The sequence below is a fragment of the Lepus europaeus genome, chromosome X, assembly GCF_033115175.1.
Source record: "Lepus europaeus isolate LE1 chromosome X, mLepTim1.pri, whole genome shotgun sequence".
NCBI lineage: Eukaryota > Metazoa > Chordata > Mammalia > Lagomorpha > Leporidae > Lepus > Lepus europaeus.
In genome coordinates, this window is record NC_084850.1 from 96071674 (window position 1) to 96096215 (window position 24542).

The 24542-nt window shown below is 43.4% G+C and overlaps 1 protein-coding gene and 1 non-coding gene across 2 annotated transcripts; both read right to left on the bottom strand.

Moving 5' to 3' along the window:
- Positions 1 to 1126: 1126 nt before the first annotated feature.
- TRO (trophinin) lies at positions 1127 to 12120 on the bottom strand. The gene is made up of 16 exons (XM_062183449.1): positions 12085 to 12120; positions 10696 to 10769; positions 9236 to 10417; positions 8460 to 8564; positions 8281 to 8344; positions 7937 to 8016; positions 7349 to 7440; positions 6264 to 6343; positions 6129 to 6171; positions 5670 to 5732; positions 4992 to 5106; positions 3810 to 4212; positions 3095 to 3719; positions 2205 to 2977; positions 1454 to 2144; positions 1127 to 1280 (listed from the first exon to the last, which is right to left on the bottom strand). The coding sequence occupies exons 2-15, from the start codon at positions 10738 to 10740 to the stop codon at positions 1465 to 1467; spliced, it is 4350 nt and encodes a 1449-aa protein (XP_062039433.1). The 5' UTR covers positions 10741 to 10769; positions 12085 to 12120; the 3' UTR covers positions 1127 to 1280; positions 1454 to 1464.
- LOC133753924 (small nucleolar RNA SNORA11) lies at positions 5341 to 5469 on the bottom strand. The gene has a single exon (XR_009865154.1). It is a non-coding gene; the product is annotated as a small nucleolar RNA SNORA11 (small nucleolar RNA).
- Positions 12121 to 24542: the final 12422 nt, after the last annotated feature.

Sequence of the window (24542 nt, forward strand, 5' to 3'; positions counted from 1 at the left end):
TTCTGAGTGATTTCATGGTCCATGTGAATGACCCAACAAATATCTTGGCCTCCCAATCCCCTAATCCCCTTAACTCCAACCATCTCCCACTCAGCCACCAACTTCATGGACCTTGGTATAATCTCCCTGGTCTGACTTCTTGAATACATGCATCCCATTATCTGACCACTGCCCATTTACTAGGCATGCATGTGGCATCTGAATGAACAATATTTATTCTTGTACTGCATCAAGAGTATATCCTTCGATTATTCTATTGTCTCCCAATCTATCAGTCCTTTCCCTCTAGAGTATTCTTCCATCTCTAACCAACTTGGATCCCATAGTCCATCTCCTCAGCCACCCTACATGCATCTAAAATGGCCCAGGAATCAGAAACCCAGCTGGTAAAGAGAGATTAATATACTCATTGCCTTTATTCTCTGTCCTTCCATCACAACCACCCAGCAAGGCCCAAACCCTGTATAATCTATATCCCTTTTTTGGATCTATTACAGGACTGCTGATTGCTGCTTAAGGCATGTTTGTTTTCATCTGCTTTGACAGATACCATTCATTCCTGTTCAAAGACACAGCCTCCCTCTATTTTCTGGAACCCTATCCCATCCCACCTTCTTACAGATGGGCTACAATAAATTCCCAACTCTTCCAATATGTATCTTTTGTCCCTGTCTATGGCTCTGGCCCCAGTCTATACAAAATGCTCAATTTTTTTCCTGTACCAAAAAGACTTTCCCTTGTTCCTGTGTCCAATTCCAGTTACCCCCATCCCTCTGTTCTTATGTAAATGATTCAAAATGATCTCTACTTACCATTCAAAACCCTCTTCCTTTGCATCTGTTCCAGCAGTTCCCCTTCCATATTTTTGCTCTAATCATTATGCACTGGCCTTACATGCTTTCCCCAAGCCTCTCTACCACTGAAGAAATGTTTGCCTTCTAGCTGCAGCCCCATGCTTCTTCGAGGGCTATGCTGATCTTTTTAGCTCTTCTGTAAACCCAAAGAGTTACTCACAACCATGTAAGTACAATTAAACAACAGAATGAACTCAAATTAATTTTGCAAATTTAATGTCACTCTGATACCAAAATATGACAGCACACAGAAAGCGAACAATAAAGCGGGAACAGCAAATAGGTTTTTCATAGTGTGTCACCCTCAGCTGATTGGTAATAGCTGTTTAGACTGCTGTGTGAACAAAGATTCCAAAGCTATTACTTAGCTCCATGGAAAGGACTGCTGTAGTTCATGAGCGGTTTCTGTAAACATCGGGAATAAACCTAAAAACAAAACACCAAACAAACACATTTTTAGCATCTCATATACTGTTTACTTACACTTCCTTCACTGCCCCATATTCCCACTCTGTTTTTCCAACTCAAAGTTTCTTACAACATCTTTCAGCCCTTATACCCATCCCTGTGGGCCCTAGCCATGGAAATATTGCAATTACCTGAAATCTCACTAGCCATAGGAGAAGCCACAGGCACCAAGGCTGGTGGCTCCACCACCAAAGCCAGCATCGGTGCTTGGTCCACCGCCGAATCCAGGACCAGTGCTTGGTCCGCTGCCGAAGCCAGCACTATTCGGTCCACTGCCAAAACCAGCTCCGGTGCTCAGTCCGCTGAAGCCAGCTCTGGTGCTCGGTCCACCGCCAAAACCACTGGTGCCTTGTCCACTGCAGAAGCCAGCACCAGTGCCTGGTCCACCGCTGAAGCCAATAATAGAACTGGGTCCACTACTGAAGCCGGCACTCGTGCTGGGTTCGCCAGTAAAGCCAGTGCTGGTGTTGGAACCACTGCCAAAGCCAATGATGGTACTCAGTCCTCTGTCGAAGCTGGCATTAGGCCCACCGCCAAAGCCATCGCTGGTGCTGAGGCCACCACTAAAGCCAGCACTGGTGCCAAGTGTGCTGCCAAAACCAGCATTGGTGCCTAGTCCACCACCAAAGCCATCGCTGGTGACCAGTCCGCCACCAAAGCCAGCACTGGTGCCTAGTCCGCCACTGAAGCCAGCGCTGGTGCCTAGTCCGCCACCGAAGCCAGCACTGGTGCCTAGTCCGCCACCGAAGCCAGTGCTGGTGCCTAGTCCGCCACTGAAGCCAGAGCTGGTGCTTAGTCCACCACTGAAGCCAGCAGCAGTGCCTAGGCTACCATCGAAGCCAGTACTGGTGCCTAAGCCACCACTAAAGCCAGCACTGGTACCCAGGCTGCCACCAAAGCCAGCACTGGTGCTCAGTCCACCAAATCCAGCACTGGTGCTTAGCCCACTGCCAAAGCTGAAACCAGCACTGTTGCTGGGTCCATCACTAAAACTGGCACTGGTAACACCACTAAAGCAGGCACTGGTGCTAGGAGGGCCACCAAAGCATAGATTGGTATTAGATGCGCTGCCAAAGCAGAGGCTGGTGCTGGGAGCACCAAAACAGAGGCTAGTGCTATGAGCACCGCCAAAGCTGATGCTGGTGCTGGGAGCACCGCCAAAGCCAATACTGTTGCTGGGACTACCACCAAAGTCAGTAGTGGTACTAAGTGCCCCACTGAATCCAGCACTGGTGCTGAATGCACTGCCAAAGCCGGGATTGGTGCTGGGTGTACCACTGAAGCTAGCACTGGTACTGATGGCACTGCCAAAACCGGCACTGGTATTGAGTGCACCACCAAAGCCGGCACTGGTACTTACGGCACCACCAAAACCAGCACTCGTGTTGAGTGCATTGCCAAAGCCAGCACTGTTGAGTGTACCACCAAAGCCGGCACTGGTACTTACGGCACCAACAAAACCAGCACTGTTGTTGAGTGCACTGCCAAAGCCAGCATTGGTGTTGAGTGTGCCACCAAAGCTGGCACTGGTGCTGACAGCACCACCAAAACTGGCACTCGTGTTGAGTGCACCATCAAAGCCAGTAGTGCTGTTGAGTACTCCACCAAAACTGGTATTTGGGTTGAGTGCACTGCCAAAGCTTGCACTGGTGCTGACGGTACCACCAAAACTGGCACTTGTGTTGAGTGCACCATCACAGCTGGCACTGCTGTTGAGTGCACCGCCAAAGCTTGCACTGCTGAGTGCACCACCAAAGCTCACATTGGTGCCAGGAGAGCCACCAAAGCAGACACTTGTGCTTAATGTACCGCCAAAGTCAGCACTGGTGCTGGAACAGCCACCAAAGGAGACACTGGTGCTGAGTGTACCACCAAAACCAGTGCTAGCGGTAGGAGAGCCACCAAAGCAGATACTAGTACTGAGTGTGCCACCAAAGCTGGCACCAGAACTGGGAGAACCACCAAAGCACACACTGGTGCTGAGTGTACCTCCAAAACCAGTGCTGGTGGTAAGTGCCTCACTGAAGACCGTGCTCGTGGCAGGCACACTGCTGAAGCTGGTGCTGGTGGTAAGTGCACCACCAAAGCCAGTGGTGGTACTGAGTGTGCTTCCAAAGCCAGAACTGGCTCCGCTATTGAAGCTGGCACTGGTACAAGGTGTACCACCAAAACTAATGCTGGCTCCACCACTGAAACTAGTACTAGTGCTGGGTGCACCACCAAAGCTAATGCTGGCTGTGCTGCTAAAACTAGTGCTAGTGCTGGGTGCCCCACCAAAGCTAATACTGGCTCCGCCACTGAAACTAGTGACAGTACTGGGTACACCACCAAAGCTAATGCTGGCTGCACTGCTGAAACTGGCACTGGTGCTGGGTGCACCACCAAAGCTAATACTGGCTCCACCAGTGAAAGTACTGCTAGTGCTGGGTATGCTACCAAAGCTAAAGCTGGCTGCACCGCTGAAGCTGGCACTGGTGCAGGGTGCACCACCGAAGGTAATGCCAGCTCCGCCACTGAAACCACCATTGGGACTGGGTGCACCACTGAAGCTAACACCAGCACCATCACTGAAACTAGACCTGGTGCTAGCTCCTCTGCTGAAGTCGATGTTGGTGTTGGCATCTGTATTTTCTTGGGATCTGGCCTCAATTTCAAATGAAAATCTGCTCCAGGCCTGAGCATCATCGCCTAACTCTTCCCTGGTTAGGCAGTCAATATCCATGTCATCCCAATTCCAGGGCCCAGCCACAGCTTCCTCTCCAATCCCCATTTGCGCTCTTGCCTCAGCCCTGGCCTCAGCCTCAGCCACAGCCACCGCTGCAGCTTGGACTTCCATCTCTACCGCCTCCCGATACTGAGCAGCCCAGTCCTTGGGATCTTTCTTCTGTACCTGAAATGGGAATGATAATAATTTTAAGAAAAATATCCCTTGTTTGTATAATACCAGTAGCAAAGAAATTTAATGAGTTTTTATTTATTGAGACTCTATCATGGATCAGTCCTGAGATCTAATTTCTGCTCTGGTAACTTAGGTGTTATAAGATCTTGGACAGGTTACTTAACCTCAGTGAGCCTAAGTGTCTTCATCTATAATGTGGGAAATGATGCATTGAATATTTGTGCCTCCCCAAAATTCATCTGTTGAATCCTCAACCTCTAGTGTGATTGTAATTGTAGGTAAGTCCTTTATGGAAGTAACGGCAATTAGATGAGGTTACAAGGGTGGCACCCTGATCCAACAGAAATTAATATCCTTATAAAAAATAAACTAGGGAGCTTGCATTGTCTCTCTAACATGTGAGCACATAGTGAGTGAGAAGGTAGCCATCTGCAAGCGAGGAAAAGAGCCTAGGTCAGAAACCTACCCTGCCTGATCTTGATCTGGGATTCTCAGCCACCAAAACTGTGAGAAAATAAATTTGTTTTTAATCCACCTGGTCTATGGTATTTGTTATGACAGCCTGAGCTGACTAATACAAGGTATGAAGAACAAATCAGACTATGTAAAGTGTATATAATCTAGCAGCATTCTGGGACACAAATGAGGTTTCATATGTTTATATATGAACCATAGGTTGTCCTATACCTGCTTATTCCTGCACATGGTATGTCCCAGCCAATGGCATCCCATTCCCTTAATATGCCAAGCTCAGGCAGCTCTCCTATTACCTTGCATGCAAACTTGAGGACTTTCATCTTGCTGGTCTCATGGTAGGACCGCAAACCCCAGAAGAACTCATACTCAGGTGGTCTGCTGTTGGGGACTCTCTTGTACTCCAGGTACCTTTGAAAAAGGAAATGAAACTTTGCTTCTAAGCAAAACAAAACAAAACCCTAATTTTCTGAACACTAGGCCCCGGAGCAATCTCCTCCAAGCAAATACTGAACAGCCCCTGGAGAAGAACTTCTAAGATCTTCTAACCCAGAATCACCCACACAGTTTATGATCTTGGCCTCCATACTTAACCATTTCCCATTGGCCCTGTGCAAATGTCACTTGAGATGCTGCAAGAAAGGCATGTATAGGGTATTGAGTCACAGGAAGGCCCAAGTATTCTGCCACCTGTGAGGAATAAACCCAGATTTCTGTTGGGTGTGTTGTAAACAGAGGAGCCATTCTTCAGGCCTCCTGCTCTGAGCACACCCCATCCCAAGGGTCTTGTGTTTGGTCTGGTCCAGTCCAGGAAACGTCCACTATAGAAATTTTAGATAGGGCAAAATTCTAGGACACAGGATGTCCATCTCTCTAAAGCTAGTATAAGAAGAGCACTGACTGAACACTTTCTGAACCAGACCAGTATCCCCAGAACACTTCAGGGCCAGACAAAGGCCTCAAACACCACTTACTTCTGCTTCACAAACTCGTCTGTGATGAGCTTCCTCACTTCCCCAAAAAGCGAATGCCTCACCCTGACAATGGGAAAAATAATCTATGAACACAGATCAGAACTGCCCAGATGAGGGCAGAGGCATTTCCCAGCATGGAACAGGCCTCTCTAGAACATGGGACAGTCTTAGTGAAGCAAAGAAAGTAGTGAGCATATGTCCACTAGAAGCAAGCAGCAGAGGCCAGATGGTTCTTTGTCAGGGGTTCCCTGAAGGTCTTATATCTCAGCTTATAACAGAAGAAAGAGGGGAGGAAGGGAGCAGAGAGTTCAGAATCATTTTCCCATCCACCGAGGTCAGAACTCTGGCCCAGCACCCTCCGCCCGCGCCACCAGACCACCAGGCGGTTGCAATCCTGGGACCGTCCTCTCTTGCCAAAGGACAACACGGACAGCAAGCGCTGAGAGAGCCCAATCATACCCAGGGCGCAGCCCCAACTTGCGCAGCACCTCCCAGATGACAGCTGCAGGGGGAGGCAAGAGGAGACAGGGCCGAAAATGAACACACGGAATTCAGACCCCGGCCACCCATTCAGCTGCGTGCCCCGCCACTCACCCTCACTGGCCTTGTTGCCATTCATAAAAATGACACTCAGAATCACCATAAGAAGACCCAGCTTAGGTGTATCCTTGGTCCTAAGGGAACAGGGCACAGAGAAGATTTATGTCCAGTAACCATCTTCAAAAGACACACCAGCCAGCTGACTAGGCTCACTCTCCCAGATTCCTCAGATAGGGGAAGATTCTGCCCAATCTGCTTCAAGGAATTCAGCTTCGTAAACTTTGGGTCTCCTATTCAGTAAAGTGGGGAAATCACATCATTCCTCCCCAGATTGCCAAGAAGATGGACGAATGTACCTTTCAGCCTTGCACAACATATGCACGCAGACTGAGCCCTCTTTTTCTCTTTCAGATCTGTTTCTAGGCAGAGCCCCACTGATGACACAACCCATAACTTAGGGAAAGTTCCCTGCTCCCTGCAGGGTTTAGTTTCCCTATCTATGCAGTAAGGAGGCAAGGTCAGGGCAGGATCTCTTTCATATGTGTCTATGGTGATTTTGTCATCTGACTTTACATCAAAGCCATGATTCCATTCTTGGTCATTCCTTGAATGGACTAGTTATCGTCTAGAAATGAGTCTAGCCTTCATATTTAGACTAGGTACTCTTTGAAGGCAGGGCCAACATTTTTTCCCCTTACAGCTCACCATACAAGGGAGTAAGCATCACACAGAGATGTATAAAGAAGCACATCCAACCTTTTCTTGCCTTTCCAGCATCATGATCTACCCACATCAGGAAGCCCTCCCTTAAGAGCAATTCTACCAAGGCCAGACCAAGTACTCAGCAGGAAGACACAAAAAGTAACAGGCTGCTTTCTTGGAAGCTTCTGGAGAGAAAGCAAACCTGAAAGTGAAAATGCTCTATCCCGGGCTCCTACATCATCCTTCAGTCAATCACAACCAAGCACCACTACCACAAGTAGAACTCCAACTATGTGCAGGAGCTGCAACAGTGGCTTATTCCACCCTATATTTCCCAACTCTCTTAAGAGGATGTGGGGAGAAGAGGACAGGGAAGGGATGGTACCACCACCAAAATTAAAAGTCTCCCTTTCCATCCCAACCCTGTCCCAACTTACGTTCCCAATATGCCTGCAGATGATTCCTGAGTGCTGATGAGAATATACAAGCTACTTTGCTTATCAATTTCCTTCAGATTGACTCGAAACATCTGCCAAGTAAAAGAACAGCTTGTGAAATCACAAATTTCAGCTTCTTTGGCATCCCACAACTCCCTGTGTACCTAAGGGTTGTGTATGTGAAATCAGTAAAATAATGCAAGTGAAGCACATAGCCAAGTGCTCCAAACACATTAAATACACAACAAGCATACTAACAATATCAACATCATCTTTGTCACTAATGGGAATATAGGGAGATAAGAGGTAAGCATCTGAAATACAACAGGATGCGCCCAGCAGCAGACTGAAGCCAGGAGTAAGTTGGGTAGCTTAGGTCTCAGCTGTGCTTTCAGAACTTTCTGTGTGATCTGTAGCTCATCCATGCCCCCTCCCTAAACCACCGCACAGTCTTGGGGCTGCACCATCTGCACAGTCATGGGGCTGGATTAGCAGGTATCTGCCTGGTCCCCCCTAGATGGTACACACGCACTTTTGTTTGAGTCAAAGCTTCTGCACTGTGCCCATCCCCCAGGGCTACCCCTTCACCTTCTCCAGAGCGTAGCTTGCCCGTTCAATGATCTCTGGGAAATATTCATCATATTCTTGGATGACATCCTTCAGCATGTCTGCAGGAAGGGAGAGGTGGCTGCAGCTGGGCTGAGCAGGGACCACAGACCAGTAGCCCTTTTTGCCAGCCCTCAGGGGTCAGTGCAGACAAAGCCCTGAACTGCATTCATGGGAAATGGCAGCTATGATGGAGTGTGAGGAGGGCAAGGGTAGAGATATGAAAGAACAAGAAGACCATAAAAGTAAACAGTTACACCCTCCACAGGCTATAGGGTATCAAGAGAGTGGAGTGAGCTCTGGAAGGAGGGTTGGTGGGACACTACCTGAGCGCTTTATGGGGATCTTCGTCTGGTCTTTAACCAATAGGTATTTCACCAACTTATTTGCCTGGAAGAAGAGGAATAGATGCAGAGATTTCAATGTTTCCAGAAAACTTGGAAGCATGGTAAAGCAGAGGACTGATAAGGAAGAAAAAAGAAATTGGGCAGCATTGCATTCTTACCCTTTCTTGCAAGATGGCCACATCTCTGGGAGGTGAAGGCCTCCGGCCCCATGGGATCCGCCTGTAATTACTGCTACTTCTCTCATCTCCATTTGGATGCTTGAACTTCATCATCAGAAAGAAGGAAGGTCTCAAATCACCAGGTGCAAGAGATGGCTTTGTCTCCTCACTCTGCCTCCTGCAGAAAGTCCCCCTAGCCCCACCCCTATAGTGAGGACTGACCCTGCCATTGGCCACCCTGAGTCCTGGGCTTGTCTTTCACTGTCTTCCAGGCAGGAGTGTCATCCCTCCTGCAGGCCAGGAGCAACCCAAGGGCAGGGCCTGGGGCTCCTCCTCTTCCATTAGCCAACACTGGATTCCACTTCACTTCAAGTCACTTCACTTCTTTGGGACTCAGTTTGCTTATCTGTAAAACTGGGACCTTTGATCCCCAGTTAGTAAGAGTTACCTTGAAGACATAAAGATATTACCTGTGTAAATGTACCCAGTACAAAACCTGGCACAAGGTAACTACTATGTAAATACAAGATAAATTATATACAAATTTCAGCTATGTGTATAGATGGATACCTTTCCTCCCCAGCAATCTCTGAACTGCCAGTGAGCAGACACTATATTCTTCTCAGCATCTCCCACAGCTTACCTGAACACAGGGACTGATTTAAAGTAAAAAAAAAAAGGCTCAGTAAACATTTAAATAGAAGAAGTGAACAAACTAGAAGGATAAGAACAGAAAAGCAGCACAAGGTTAAGGATAGTGATATCAGAGATCTCACCTTTCGATTCCTCTTGCCTCGGGTCCTGGCTGTGGGCTCCAGACTCAACTGAGCCAGGTAGTCATCTGCCAGGGCCTGGACAGCAGCAGCAATCTGAGTCTCAAGGGCACTCATGCTGGTCTGAGAGGTGGCTGTCTTGGCTTGGGTCCCTTGGTCAGCAATCGGAGTTTGGCTTTCAAGTGCCCGACCCTTAGCAGCTGCCTTCCGAGTCCTAGACCCTCTCTTGACTCGAAGGGTGGCTGCTAAGGTTTGGTTTGTGACCATATGAGTAGTAGGCTGGACCTCAGAGATCTCACCAGCAGAATTTAAGCCCTTATTGGCAGCCTTCTTGCTTTTGGCTTTTTTGGGCCGGATAGCTGCGACTGAGGTCTCAGTCTGCCTGGTTGCTGCCTCAGTGATATGTGGAGCCTCCACATGCTCAAGTTCAGTATTTGTGGCCTTTGAAGTTGTCTTCTTAGCTTTGGGGGCTTTCTTGGCTCGGATGGAGGTTGCTGTGGCATGGATATTAGTTGTCTCACTGATAATCTGGCCTTGGGTGGTAGCAGTATGGGTGGCAGTTAGAGCCTGTGAGATCTCAGTGGCACTAGTCATGGCCTTGTTGGCAGCCTTTTTAGCTTTGGATGCTTTCTTAGGCTTGGTAGAAGCTATCAAGTTCAGGGAATTGGCTGACTCACTGGCTACTGGAGCCTGGATACTTTGTGAGACAACTGGTAGACTTAGGGCCTGTATGGGTGACTTGAGCTGTGTGGTCACAGTCTCACTGCCAACTGAAGACTGAGAACTTTGGGCTGCCTTGACAGTAACTCTATTTGTCTTGTTGGCTTTCTTAGGTTGAGCACTGACTAAAGGACCCTGAATATTGGCTGCTTCAGTGGTAGCTGAAGCCTGGCTGATCTGGGTGATGATTGGCAGGTTTAAAGCCTGCAAAGTTATTTTTGGTTTGTGGGTGGCAATCTCACTGGCAGATGGGACTGGAGGTGTGACCTTAGTAACAACTTTAATAGGGGTCTTCTTGGTCTTGCTTTTCTTAGGTCGGTTGGCAACTGGTGAGTCCATAGCCAGGGGGTCCTTGGTTGCCGCCAACAAAGTATGCATCAGTAAGACACTGTCCTCTTCTGTGGTCTCAGTCTGTACATCTGGAGGAAAGGGAAGCCCCAGGCTCCCAGGGGGAGGCAGAGGGCCCTACACACTTAGGATTACAATCCTCTGGGCCATCTGCCCTCCCTCCTGCCCACTATTTCCCACAAAGGCTTCCCCTTCCTCTGAGCAGTGAATGACTGAAAGGGGTGGGGAAAGGGGAGGGGGGGAGGGGACAGAGTCAGGCAGGTTTCCTCTCCTCCCCCTTCACCGTGCAGAATGGAGAGGTGAGACAGATTAGGCAGGGAATTATGCAAATACAGAGTGGTAGGGGGCTCAAAAGCACTCAGTGAACTCAGGACAAAGCAAATGAGATGCCTCACCTGGAATGGGGACATTCTATAACCATACTCATTTCTCCTATCCATCTTTTCGGGAGACCGAATAACAGCTGAGCCTGAGTTAGGAGAGAAAGAGGGAGAGGGAGACTCATCAGATGTGCTACTCTCTCCTAAAGGGTGAAGGAATCTCATCTACCCTTGCACCCCAAACCTTTCAATTCTCGAGTTCTCATACCTAGAAACCCAGACCATCTGTTTCGAAGCCCTACTTCCTTTTGCCTCCAAGATGGCAAGTCCATTTGAGGATCCCGCCTCTTTACCTTACACACACCCCCTACTGCAAACTGATAGTGCGCATGCGCAACGACGAGAGGCCCCCCAGCTCGGGCCCACCACTTTCCGAAAGAACCCGTTCGTCAAGATACTCAGCACGCATGCGCCTTGGGGAACCGGACAGTCTAACCAGCTCCTTCCCACATACGCCCCCGCTCTCAGAGCCACGGAACATCTCGGCCCTGACCTCTGACCCACTCTTTATAACTGCATCACATCTCGTTCCATCCCTTCCCCCAACACCGGCCCCCTCCCTACGCTCTGCAGTACTGCTTCGCACCGCCCCTTCCCCAACACCGCCCACCTCTCCTCTGCAGTACAGCCACGCACCGCCTCTTCCCGATACGCCCCCCTCCCTCCGCTCTGCAGTACTACTCCGAACCTCCTCTTCCCTTAATAAGCCCCCTCCCTCTGCTCTGCAGTACGTCTCTGTACCGCCCCTTCCCTAACACCGCTTCCCCGCCTTCCACGTCTGCAAGCGCCCGGCCCCGCCCTTTCTGCAACATGGATACCCCACCCCCAAATCCAACGACATTAACCTGTGTATTCCTTGTTCTCGAACCCTACCAAGTGCCGTCTCTTCCCTTTGCAAACCACAATCAACCGGGTCCTAGCACCTCTTCTCCTTCCTGAGCCTGGCCCTTTTAGCTGCTCCACAAGGATATTGTCCCCTCCTTTCTCTGGGTCCCGATCTTCTTTCTGCAGCGCAAACCAGGTCCTGCCCCCTTTCTCCAGCATGGACGAAGTCCTACCACCTCCTATCTCGCTCCCGAACTGGGACCCCTCCCTTCTTGCTACCGCCTGAACATTTTCTCGATCCTTCCTTTCTGCGGTCCCAACTGGGTCTGCGTCCCTTCTTTCTACACCCGAAACGAGTTCACATCTCTCCTTTCCATGTCCGTAAGTGATTATGCTCCCTCCGCTCTTCCATGCCAGCCAGGTTCAGACACCTCCATAAATAACCACTTCGATGTGGTTAGGTCCCAGGTTCCCAGTAGGTTTTCTCTAAACCTTAAGGGCGTATAGAGTTAAGCACGTCGAAGCCGCAGCCTGGAGGCCCCCACGGGGTCTTCACTAACGCCGGCCACCTCAGCTCACCTCGTTCTCCTGAGTCCAGAAGGCGTCCGTTCTCTCCAAGCCTCTCCGGAGGTCTGAGCCTGTCCCCCCCTCCCACCCCCGGCCGGAAGTGGTCCTGCCTCTTTCCGCCTCCAGAGGGGGTCTCTGTCCCTGCCGGTCTGCGCCCCCCCCCCCAACTTTCCATTTTGCTATACATAGCTCCTTCTCTTCTGTTTACTACCCCCTATTTAGCAATCATTTCCTCCTGTTTTCCATTTGATTTTTCTATTCCCCATTCTATATCCCCGTCAGTATTTGATTCTCCAGGTCCCTCTAGGAGGAATGTATTTATATGAGTTTCCACACCAATACTCCCTACAGCCCCTTCTTTCTCAGTGCTACTTACATACAGTATTGTTATACTACGTGTCTAAGTCTCTCTCCCAGGACGGGTAGGGGACTAGCTCATATTCACTGCTGTCTCAAATATGACCAAAGTAAAGCATTTACAGGCTGTAAACACCAAAAGGTAAGGTACACTGACATCATATGTATTCAGAATAAAAACGTAAGAAAGTCTATGAAAGGTTTTTGTTTATTCTATAATGACTATCTTGATTTTTTTAAAAAATCAACTTATTTGAAAAATATTGGCTCCGTGTTTATCCTTTATTGGTGCACTAAGCAGGTACTGGTCTCTGTCTTGTGATATACTGCACTGCTCCCCAGTGCAGAAAACAACTTGCAGCCTTTATTTATTCGTTCAATCATCCTCCCCCAAAGCAGAGGTAGCTTTACTTGTGTCAGATAACATATACCGTAAGAAAACAACCTAAGGGCAAAGTTAGAAGGAAATAAATTATAAAGACCAAAGTAGAAATAAATGAAATAGAGACTGATAAAACAATACAAAAGAACAGTGAAACTGAGAGTTGAGTTTTTAAAAAATAAACTACCAAATCCTTAGCTAGAGCAACTAAGAAAAATGAAAGAATATTTAAAATCAGAAATGAAAGAGAAAACATTGATATCAGAGAAACATAAAGGATCATAAGAGACTGCTAAAAATAATTCTAAGCAAAGAAAGTGGGAACCTAAAAATTGATAAATTTCTAAACATGTACAATAACCAAGGTTAAATCATGAAGAAATAGAAACTCTAAGAAATCAATAATGAGGAAGGTGATTGAATCAATAAAGAAGTTCTCCATCAAAGAAAACCCCAGTTAAATGGTAGAGTAGGAAAATTGGGATCATGTTAGTCAGACACCGAATTTCAGTTAGATATGAAGAAATAGGTTTATTTATTTATTTATTTATTTTGTCCCCACCTGGTAACTGAATGCCAATCTAATCGTCAAGTTTTTTTTTTTCCCCCCTTTGAAATTGTACTTAAAGCTGACTGCCACAAATCCCCTTTGGGTTTTCTTCTCTTGGAGACCCCCTCCACACCGCTCTGGCTGGAGGTCCTTGATTCTAATAAGTACTTTTAAATCTCAAAAAAAAAAAAAGATTTGAAGAAATACAAATTTTATGGCTGTTTGTATTTCCATGAGTACATATTTACTGGCTTTCATTCTGGCCAGTTCAGACAGCTTTATTTCTTCCTCATAGAATCTTTGTTGAGGACCCCTAGTAGTAACCAACACATTCTTATACTCTATACTTTTCTAACAGTGTGCTCTGCTGTAATCTTAGTAAGCATAGGTGCTGCATCCCTATATACAGGAAGTTCAGTTAAAGTAACCTCTCTGTTTTTGTTACAGGGATTGACAGCTGTGAGGGGTCCTGGTCATATCAATCTTGATGCGATTAATTTTCATGGTTATCTTTTTATTAGACAAGTAACACTTTTATATATTTATGGTGTATAATATATATAATAAAATATATATATAGAATGTATATCTCTATAGTAAAATGACTATAGATACATATATGTAGTAGAATGACTAAATAAAGCTACTGTATGCATTACATACCTATCATTTATTTTATGATGAGAGTACTTAGCATCTACTATCATAGTTATTTTCAAGTATACAACATATTGCTATAAAGTATAGTCACCACAAAGATGATAGATATCTTGTACCCATTCTTCATATACCATGGTCTCATCACAAAGTAAATGATAAGCGCATAAAGTAATGCATGCACAAAGTAGCTCTATTTAGTGATTTTACTATACACACATGTACACATGTTATCAAGATTGATATGACCAAGAATGAAAGCCAATAAATATGTAATTATGGAAATACAAATTGAAATAAAAAGATCTATTATTTTTACCTGTTAAAATGGTAAAAACTAAAAAGCTTTAAAATATAATTTCTTTTAAGAAGATTGATAATGCATAGTGTTGAAGAAAGTATCAGCATATAGATATACATTCATGGAGCAATATGTTTGTACAACTATATTTCCTAGTAGAATAAGATAAATATAATAAACAATCCCAAATCTCATTATTAGATAGCACTCCAGAGAAACACATCTCTATGAATCCATTAAAATGAATGGTTTTTATAATATTATTTGTAGAACAAAATGTAAAAGCTACACAAAAATTAAAAGAAATGGACAATGTGTGTCATATTCATTCAGTGAGACACTATACAATGGTTAAAAAAATATGTGTCAAACCAGATGTTTACTGCCTGAGATATGATACCATTTATATGAGTTTTGGAAACATGCAAAGCTGCCATACATCATTTATGGATACATACACATATTATAATGGTATAATAATATAGAGAAGGAGGAAAGATGAAATGGGATTTGGAAGGGGGTATACAGGTATCTTTAACACTAAAATATTCCATTTATTTATTTATTTATTTATTTATTTATTTATTTGAAAAGCAGAATTACACAGAGAAAGAAATCTTCCAACCACTGGTTCACTTCCAAATGGCCTCAATGGCCCGGGCTGGGCCAGACCGAAGCCAGAAGCTAGGAGCTTCATCTGGGTCTCTCACGTGGGTGCAGGGGCCCAAGGACTTGGGCCATCTTCCGCTGATTTCCCAGGCACATTAGCAGGGAGCTGGATTGGAAGTAGAACAGCCAGGTCTCAAACTGGTGCCCATATGTCATGCCAGCATTGCAGGTAGCAGCTTAACTCATTATGCCACAACACTGGCCCCCATACCTGTTCTTAAACAAACCTGGAAACAAAGCTTATAAAATATTATGATTTCATAGATATGGATAATTTGTTCACATGTATTTTATAATATATACTTTAATGAATCTTAAATATTTCACAATAAAACTTAATTATATGAAAAAACATAAAAGATGACCTGAGTACACACGGAGATGCATATTACATTTATGAGTAGGATGATTTAACTATAAAAATGTCAATATCTCTGAAATTTATACATAAATTTATACCATCCCAGCTAAAACCCCAGGAAAGATTTTCTGACAGCACAATCAGACAAACTAAGACTAAGGTATTGTAGAAGGATAATGAAACATAGGTAAGATAATTTTGTAAAAGAAAACTGGTGGACAGTCCCTACCAGATATAAAAATAGGACAAATATACAAATACATATTGCTTTCCTTAACGTATACTAAAACATAGTAGCAAACCAATAATATAGTGAAAACAGAATAGATAATCCAGGAACAATTTCATGCCATATTGATATTAAACATGGTAGAGATAAATCATTGAAAGACTCATAGAATATGTGGGAAAGAGTGCTGGGAATATTGATATATATATATGTATATTTGTATAATACATATTTTGCATATATATGTTTTATATATAAAAAATATTTTAGCTCACCTCTCATGTATAAATTGTTTAACTTTTGAACTTTTGTGTGAGAAAATAAAAAGTAGAATGCTAGTAGAGAGTATTATTAATCAAGCAGGACTAAGCTCAAACTCATGCAGATGTTGACACCCCAAAGTTTTATGTTAACAGTTAATGAATTAATGCTAATGATTGCTGGATAAGAATGGAGAGTTGATTTAATTATGATGACTGAGTGATAGGTCTGGTAGGAAGTCTTTAGGTCAGCGGAGGTTTGCCTTGACAAGCCAGTTCTCAATAGAGAGTTGGTTGTACAGAGTGCTTCCTGTCTCTTTGTCCCTCTCCCTCTCTTCTTGCTAGCTCACCATGTGATCATCCTTCCATACCTGCTCCACCATGGCTTTCCATAACCAGATGATCCTGAACTATGAACCTCCAAACTATAAGGTGAAATAAACCTTTTCCTTCAAAAGAAGCTCCTCTCAGGTATTTTAGTTAAGATAGTGAAAGGATAATACAGAAAATTGGTTCTGAGAAGTGGGGTTGTTACTATTAACTATACTTGAAGATGTGGAGGAGTCTTTGGAATTGGTTTATGAGGAAAGATTGGAGGGATAGGCTAGAATGCCTAGAAAGCTATATGCAGAATGTTATAGGCAATTCTGGTGAGGGCTCAGAAGACCAGCGTGCTGGTGGATATGTGGACATTATGGCCATGCTGGTGAGGTTTAAGATGTAAATGAAATTTCCATTAGGAATTGAACTAAAGGTAATCCTTGCTACACTGTGGCGAAGAACCTGGTTGTCTTGTCTCCCTGCCCTGAGACTTTGTGGCAGGCTGAATTTAAAGGTGCTTGTTTGGCGGAGGAGGAGTTTCCAAGGTAGTAAAGTGTTCATGTTACCAGAAATGGTTGGAACATAAGTTTTTGTTTTCCCATAAAAAAAAAGAATTCCAGATGTCCGACAGAGATCAACAATAAGCATGCTATCCAAGGTTTGTTTTTTTTTTAAGATTTTATTTATTTATTTATTTATTTGAGAGACAGAGTCAGAGAGAGCCAGAGAGCGAGAGCGAGAGCGAGAGAGAGAGAGAGAGAGATAGAAAGGTCTTCCATCCACTAGTTCACTCCCCAAATGGCTGTAATGGCATGAGCTGGACTGATCCGAAGTCTTCATCAAACTTGAATAGGGGCCACAGCTGCCTGCACCAGTTTGTGTCCCGGCTGCTCCACTTCTAATCCAGCTCTCTGCTATGGCCTGGGAAGGCAGGAGAAGATGGCCCAAGTCATTGGGCTCCTGCACCCTCATGGGAGACCCAGAAGAAGCTCCTGAATGCTCGCTTTGGAGAAGCCCAGCTCCACCCGTTGCAGCCATTTGGGGAGTGAACCAGCACATGGAAGAATGGAAGAGCTTTCTCTCTCTCTCTCTAACTCTACCTCTGAAAGAAAAAGAGAAAGAAAAAGAGAAAGAGAAAGAGAAAGAGAAAGAGGAAGAGGAAGAGGAAGAGGAAGAGAAAGAGAAAGAGAGAAAGAGAAAGAGAAAGAGAAAGAGAAAGAGAAAGAGAAAGAGAAAGAGAAAGAGAAAGAAGCAAGCTTTCTAAACCTAAAAATGAGCACCTAGGAAAAATCTACAGCTAACTTCATACTTATTGGCAAAAGACTGCATTACCATAAGTAAGACAGGATTCCTGCTTTTAACACTTCTGTTCACATTCTTCTGGAGATACAAATCAATGCAATAAGGAAAGAGAAATGAATAAAAGGCATAAATATCATAAAGGAAGAAATGAAAGTGTTCCTATTTGGCACAAGCAACAAAAAATAGATACACTAGACCCCATAAAAGTTAAAAACTTTTGTGTATCAAAGGATGCTGTCAACAAAGTGAAAAGGCAATCCACTGAATGGAAGAGAATATTTGTACATTATGCTGTCAATAAAGAATTGATGGCCAGCACCGCGGCTCTATAGGCTAATCCTCTGCCTTGCGGCGCCGGCACACCAGGTTCTAGTCCCGGTCAGGGCGCTGGATTCTGTCCCAGTTGCTCCTCTTCCAGTCCAGCTCTCTGCTGTGGCCTGGGAGTGCAGTGGAGGATGGCCCCAGTGCTTGGGCCCTGCACCCGCATGGGAGACCAGGAGAGGCACCTGGCTCCTGGCTTCGGATCAGCGTGGTGCGCAGGCCACAGCAGCCATTGAGGGGTGAACCAATGGGAAAGGAAGACCTTTCTCTCTGTCTCTCTCTCTCTCTCTCACTGTCCACTCTGCCTGTCAAAAATTTAAAAAAAAATAAAGAATTGATACCCAGAATATATATAGAACTGCTAGAACTCAACAAAAAGAAAACAAGCAATCCAATTCAAAAATGCGCAAACAACTTGAATGAACATTTCTCCAAAGAAGACACTTGAATGTTCAATATGCATGTGAAAAGATGGTCAATATCACAAATCCCTGGGTAACTGCAAATCGAAATCATGATGTGATATACCACCTCACACCCATTAGAATAGCTACTCTCCAAAAAAACACAAAACAAAGAGGTGGATGTTTGGCCTAGTGGCTCAGTTGCTGATTTAAGAGGCTGGAGTACCTGAGTTCTGGCTCCACTCTTCCTTCTAAATTCTTCCTAATGGGGACTCTGGAAGAGAGCAATCAGATTGCCAAAGTAGTTGGGGCCCTGCCATCCACATGGGAAACCTGGATTGACTTCCCAGATCTTGGCTTGGGCCTGTCCAGTCCTAGAGCTGTTGCAGTCATCTGGGAAGTGAATCAGCAGATGGAACTTATATCTTTCTCTATCCCTCGTCTCTCTACCTCTCAAATAAATATTTTAAGCATTTTGAGTCTTTTTTAAGGATTTACTTATTTATTTGAAAGATAGAATGACAGAGAGAGAGAGAGAGGGAGAGAGACAGAGAAAGAGATCTTTCTGGTTCACTCCCCAAATGGCTGCAACATTAAAATCTGGGCCAAGCTGAAGCCACAAGCCAAGAATTCCATCCTGGGCTCTCACATGGGTGGCAAGGGTGCTGGGCCATCTTCTGCTGCTTTTCCAGGTTCATTAGCAGGGATGAGAAATTGAGCAGCTGGGACTCAAACCAATGTAGTGTCTTAACCCACTATGCCACAATGCTGGCCCTTAAAAATTTTTAAAAAGCAGGAAAGAACAAGTGTTAGTGAGGACACAGTGAAATCAAAAGTGTTGATGAGGATATAAAATGATATAGTTGTTGTGGAACACAATATGGTGGTTCCTCAAAAAATTATAAATAGAATAACATGTTATCCAGCAATTCCACTTCTAAAATTACCCAAAATAATGGAAAAAAGATCCCAAAAAGTTATTTGTACACCCATGTTCATAACAGCATTATTCACATAGTTAAAATGTGGCAGTAACACAAGTGTCCAACAATAAATGAGTGGATAGACAAAATATGATATATACAAACAGTGGAATATTTTTAAGCTTTGGAAAGAAAGAAAATTCAGACACCAACCACAACATGGATATATCTTGAACATATTATACTAAATTAAATAAACCAATCACAAAAGAATACTATATGATTCTGCTTATTTGAGATACCTAAAGCAGTCCAATCCATAGACAGAAAGTAGAATTGGTGGGTGCCAGGGGCTAAGGGAGTGAGGAATAAGAAGTTTTTGTTTAATGAATAAATTATTTCAGTTTGCAAAAATGAAAGTTTTGGAGACAGATGGTTGTGATGGCTGTACAATGACATCAATTTATTTAACACCATAAACTGTATGCAAAAAAATACTTAGTCTGGGGGCTGGCATTGTGGCACAGTGGGTCATGTTGCTGCATGCAAAGTTGGTATCCCATATGGGTACCAGTTCAAGTCCCAGCTGCTCCACTTCCAATCCAGCTCCCTACTAATGCATTTGAGAACACAGTAGAAGATAGCCTAAATGCGGGGGACCCTGTACCCCCATGAGAGACCCAGAAGAAGCTCCTGGTTCCTGGCTTCAGCCTGGCCCAGCCCTGGTCATTGTGGCCATTTAGGGAGTGAATCAGCAGATGGAAAATCTCTGTTTCTCCCTCTCTCTCTCTTTATACCTCTACCTTTCAAATAAATAAAATAAATCTTTCAAAACATACTTAATCTGGTAAATTTTATGTTATGTGTGTTTTATGACAACAAAAAATGGAAAATCCTCCATTTGAAAATGTGTTTATATAGCTTCAATAAACATTAATGTGCAGATGGCTTTTTTATTAGCCAAATTAATTTCCTTTGGGTAAATTCCAAGGAGTGGGATGGCTGGGTTGTATGGTAGGGTTATGTTCAGGTTTCTGAGGAATCTCCAGACTGACTTCCATAGTGGCTTAACCAGTTTGCATTCCCACCAACAGTGGGTTAGTGTCCCTTTTTCCCCACATCCTCTCCAGCATCTATTGTTGGTAGATTTCTGAATGTGAGCCATTCTCACCGGGGTGAGGTGAAACCTCATTGTGGTTTTGATTTGCATTTCTCTGATTGCTAGTGATCTTGAACATTTTTTCATGTGCCTGTTGGCCATTTGGATTTCCTCTTTCGAAAAATGTCTATTGAGGTCCTTGGCCCATCTCTTAAGTGGGTTGTTTGTTCTGTTGTTGTGGAGTTTCTTGATTTCTTTGTAGATTCTGGTTATCAACCCTTTATCTGTAGTATAATTTGCAAATAATTTTTCCCATTCTGTCGGTTGCCTCTTCACTTTCCTGACTGTTTCTTTTGAAGTACAGAAACTTCTCAATTTGATGCAATCCCAAATGTTAATTTTGGTTTTGACTGCCTGTGCTCCTGGGGTCTTTTCCAAGAAGTCTTTGCCTGTACCTATATCTTGCAGGGTTTCTCCAATGCTCTCTAATAATTTGATGGTTTCGGGTCGTAGACTGGATAAAGAAATTATGGGACATGTACTCCATAGAATACTATACAGCAGTCAAAAACAATGACACCCAGGCATTTGCAACAAGATGGAGGAATCTGGAAAACATCATGCTGAGTGAATTAAGCCAGTCCCAAAGAGACAAATATCATTTGTTTTCCTTGATCGGCAACAACTGAGCACCAAAGGGGAAACCTGTTGAAGTGAAATGGACACTATAAGAAACAGTGACCTGATCAGCTCTTGTCCTGACTCTAGATGTACAATGTAATACTTTATCCTTTTTAGTATTTGTTGTTGTTGTTGTTGTTGTTCTAGTACTAGTGGTTGAACTCTCTAATTAACACACAATTATCCTTAGGTGTTTAAATTTTAACTGAAAAGTGATCCCTGTTAAATTTAAGAGTGGAAAAAGAGAGGGAGGAGATGTACAATTTGGGACATGCTCAATCAGACTTGCCCCAAATGATGGAGTTAGAAATGTGCCAGGGGATTCCAATACAATCCCATCAAGGTGGCGTGTACCAATGCCATCTCACTAGTCCAAGTGATCAATTTCAGTTCACAATTGATGGCTCTGATAGGTCTAAGAGTCAAAGGGATCACACAAACAAGACAAGTGTCTGCTAATACTAACTGATAGAATCAAAAAGGGAGAGAAAGATCCAACATGGGAAGTGGGATACACAGCAGACTCATAGAATGGCAGACATCCTAAACAACACTCTGGCCTCAGAATCAACCCTTAAGGCATTCGGATCTGGCTGAAGAGCCCATGAGAGTATTGTAGGCATGGAAAGCCAAGATACCATGGAAAAGAAAAAAAAAGAAGAAGACCTAAATGAAAGATCTCTGTGAGTGAGATCCCAGTGGAAAGAACGGGGCCATCAAAGAAGGAGGTACCTTTCTCTGAAGGGAGGAGAGAACTTCCACTTTGACTATGACCCTATCGGAATAAGATCAAAGTCAGCGAACTCTAAAGGCTTCCATAGCCCTGGCAACTCATGAATAGAGCCTAGGGAGATTACTGACGCCATGAACAGGAGTGTCAAATTGTTAAGCCAGCAACAGGAGTCACTGTGTACTTACACCCCATGTGGGATCTGTCCTTAATGTGTTGTCTAATGTGAAGTGATGCTATAACTAGTACTGAAACAGTATTTTTACACTTTGTGTTTCTGCGTGGGTACAAACTGATGAGATCTTTACTAATTATATACTGAATTGATCTTCTGTATATCAAGATAATTGGAAATGAAAAAAAAAACCTGGTGTTAAATTGGAAATGGCATAGAAAATTAATTAATTAAAAATATTATGTAGGATCTCTGTCTTTAATGTGGTGTACACTCTTATTTAATGCTATAACTAGTACTCCAACAGTATTTTTTTTTCACTTTGTGTTACTATATGGGGGCAAACTGTTGAAATCTTTACCTAATATATACTAAACTGATCTTCTGTATATAAAGAGAATTGAAAATGAAAAAAAAAAGAAAATGTGTTTATATAGAAAGCCCCAATATACGACAAAACTACTGCAACTAATGAGTGGATTTAGCAAGATCCTATAATAAAATGTTTATATTAAAATTAATTTTAATTTTATATTCTAGTATCAAACAATTGAAAATTGAACATTTTTACATCTGTTAACAGTAACATCAAAAAGTATAAAATAATAGGAATAAATATAAAAATTAACAACAAATATCTCTACATTATAAGCTACTAAATTATTCTTTTTTAATTTTTATTTGACAAGTAGAGATATAGACAGTGAGAGAGAGAGAGACAGAGAGAAATGTCTTCCTTCCGTTGGTTCACCCCCCAAATAGCCACTACAGCCAGCGCTGTGCCGATCCGAAGCCAGGAGCCAGGTGCTTCTTCCTGGTCTCCCATGCCGGGTGCAGGGCCCAAGCACTTGGGCCATCCTCCACTGCCTTCCCGGGCCACAGCAAAGAGCTGGACTGGAAGAGGAGCAGCCAGGACTAGAACCTGGAGCCCAAATGGGATGCCGTTGCCGCAGGTAGAGGATTAACCAAGTGAGCCACGGTGCCAGCCCCAAGCTACTAAATTATTCTAAGCATAAGTTACGATCCTAAGTAAATGGAGAGATAAAAATTCTCTATCAGGGCCAGTGCTGTGGCAAAGCAAGTAAAGCCACCTCCTGTGGTGCCAGCATCCCATATGGGTGCCAGTTCAATACTCAGTTACTTCACTTCCGGTCCAGCTCCTTGCTGTGCCTGGGAAAAGAACAGAGTGTGACCCAAGTGCTTGGGCACATGCACCCAAGAAAGAGACCCAGAGAAAGCTCCTAACTCCTGGCTCTAGATCAGCCCAGCTCTAGCAGTTATAGCCATTTGGGGAGTGAGTTCATGGATGGAAGAATTTTGTCTCTCTCTTTCTTTCTCTGTAACTCTGACTTTCAAATAAACAAATAAATCTTTTTAAAAAACTCTGTCAATTTAATGTAACTCAACAAAAGAAAAATACTGCAACAGAAAAAATTTTAAACTGCTTCATGTGGACTCAATGACAAAGGGGGATATGACAAAGGACAGACTAAATTCACTTGAGGACACATCACTGGAATCTATTTAATCAGAACAACAACAAAGAGAAAACAGACTGGAAAAAAATGAACCTAGTCTCAGGGACATGTGGGACAATAATAAAAGAATTACATTCATATCAATATACCCTCAGAAGAAGAGGGGAAAGAGAGAGGATTTACAAAGTACTCAGAAAAAAAAATAATGGTTGAAAACTTTCTAATTCTGAAAAAAAGACATAAATCTACAGATTCATGAATCCAAGTGAACACAAAATAGGGAAAAAAATTATGCCAAGATACATGATAATTACATTTCTGAAAACTACAGAAGGAAATAACAATGAAAGTAGCAAGGGAGGAAGAATATTACTTATAGGAGATACCAATTCAAACTACTGTGAATTTCATGGAGAACAGAAGTGACATATTTGTCAAGTTCAAAACAAATGAATTGTGAACTAAAATTATTTGAATCCATAAAAAATAACTCAAAAACCAGTGAGAAAAAAGCACCTTCTCAGTTGAAGGAGAATTTGTCCCAGAAAATTTACCCCTTACAAGTGACTAATGGAAGTTCCTTAAACTAAAAAATACTAACAGAGGAAGGCCAGGTACTTCATAAAGGAAAGAACATCAGAATGGGTGAAAATAGAGGTAAATATAATAGACTACACTATCTATGAGTTTTTAAATTATGCTCACTGGTTAAAGCAAAAATTACAGTATAAAGAAGAAATATTTTATTCATATTTTAAAGGTATGTAACCTAAATGGATCTATGTAAAATTAAGGAAGTAACATTGAAATGGTAAAATATTGACACTAGTAGATACCGTGATAATTTATGTTTGTATAGTGTAATACATAGAGCAATGACAAAAAAAATAAAGTATACAAAGCAACATACTCAAAACACTATAAATAAATCAATGATATTCTTTATAAAAAAAAAAGTTCCTGTGATTCATAGGAAAGCAAGGAAAGAGAAACAGAAAGCCAAAAACCCAAAAAGTGGCAGGCTTAAGGCCTAGCACATCAATAATTACCTTACATGTAAATGGTCTAAATACAGCAATGAAATGTGAATGTAAGAGGGATATTTAAAAATGAAAAAGAGAGGGGCTGACACTGTGGCATAGTGGGCTAAGCCTCTGCCTGTGGCGCCAGCATCCCATATGGGCCCCAGTTCAAGTCCCAGCTGCTTGACTTCTGATCCAGCTCTCTGCTTATGGCCTGGGAAAGTAGAGGGAGAAGGCCCAAGTATTTG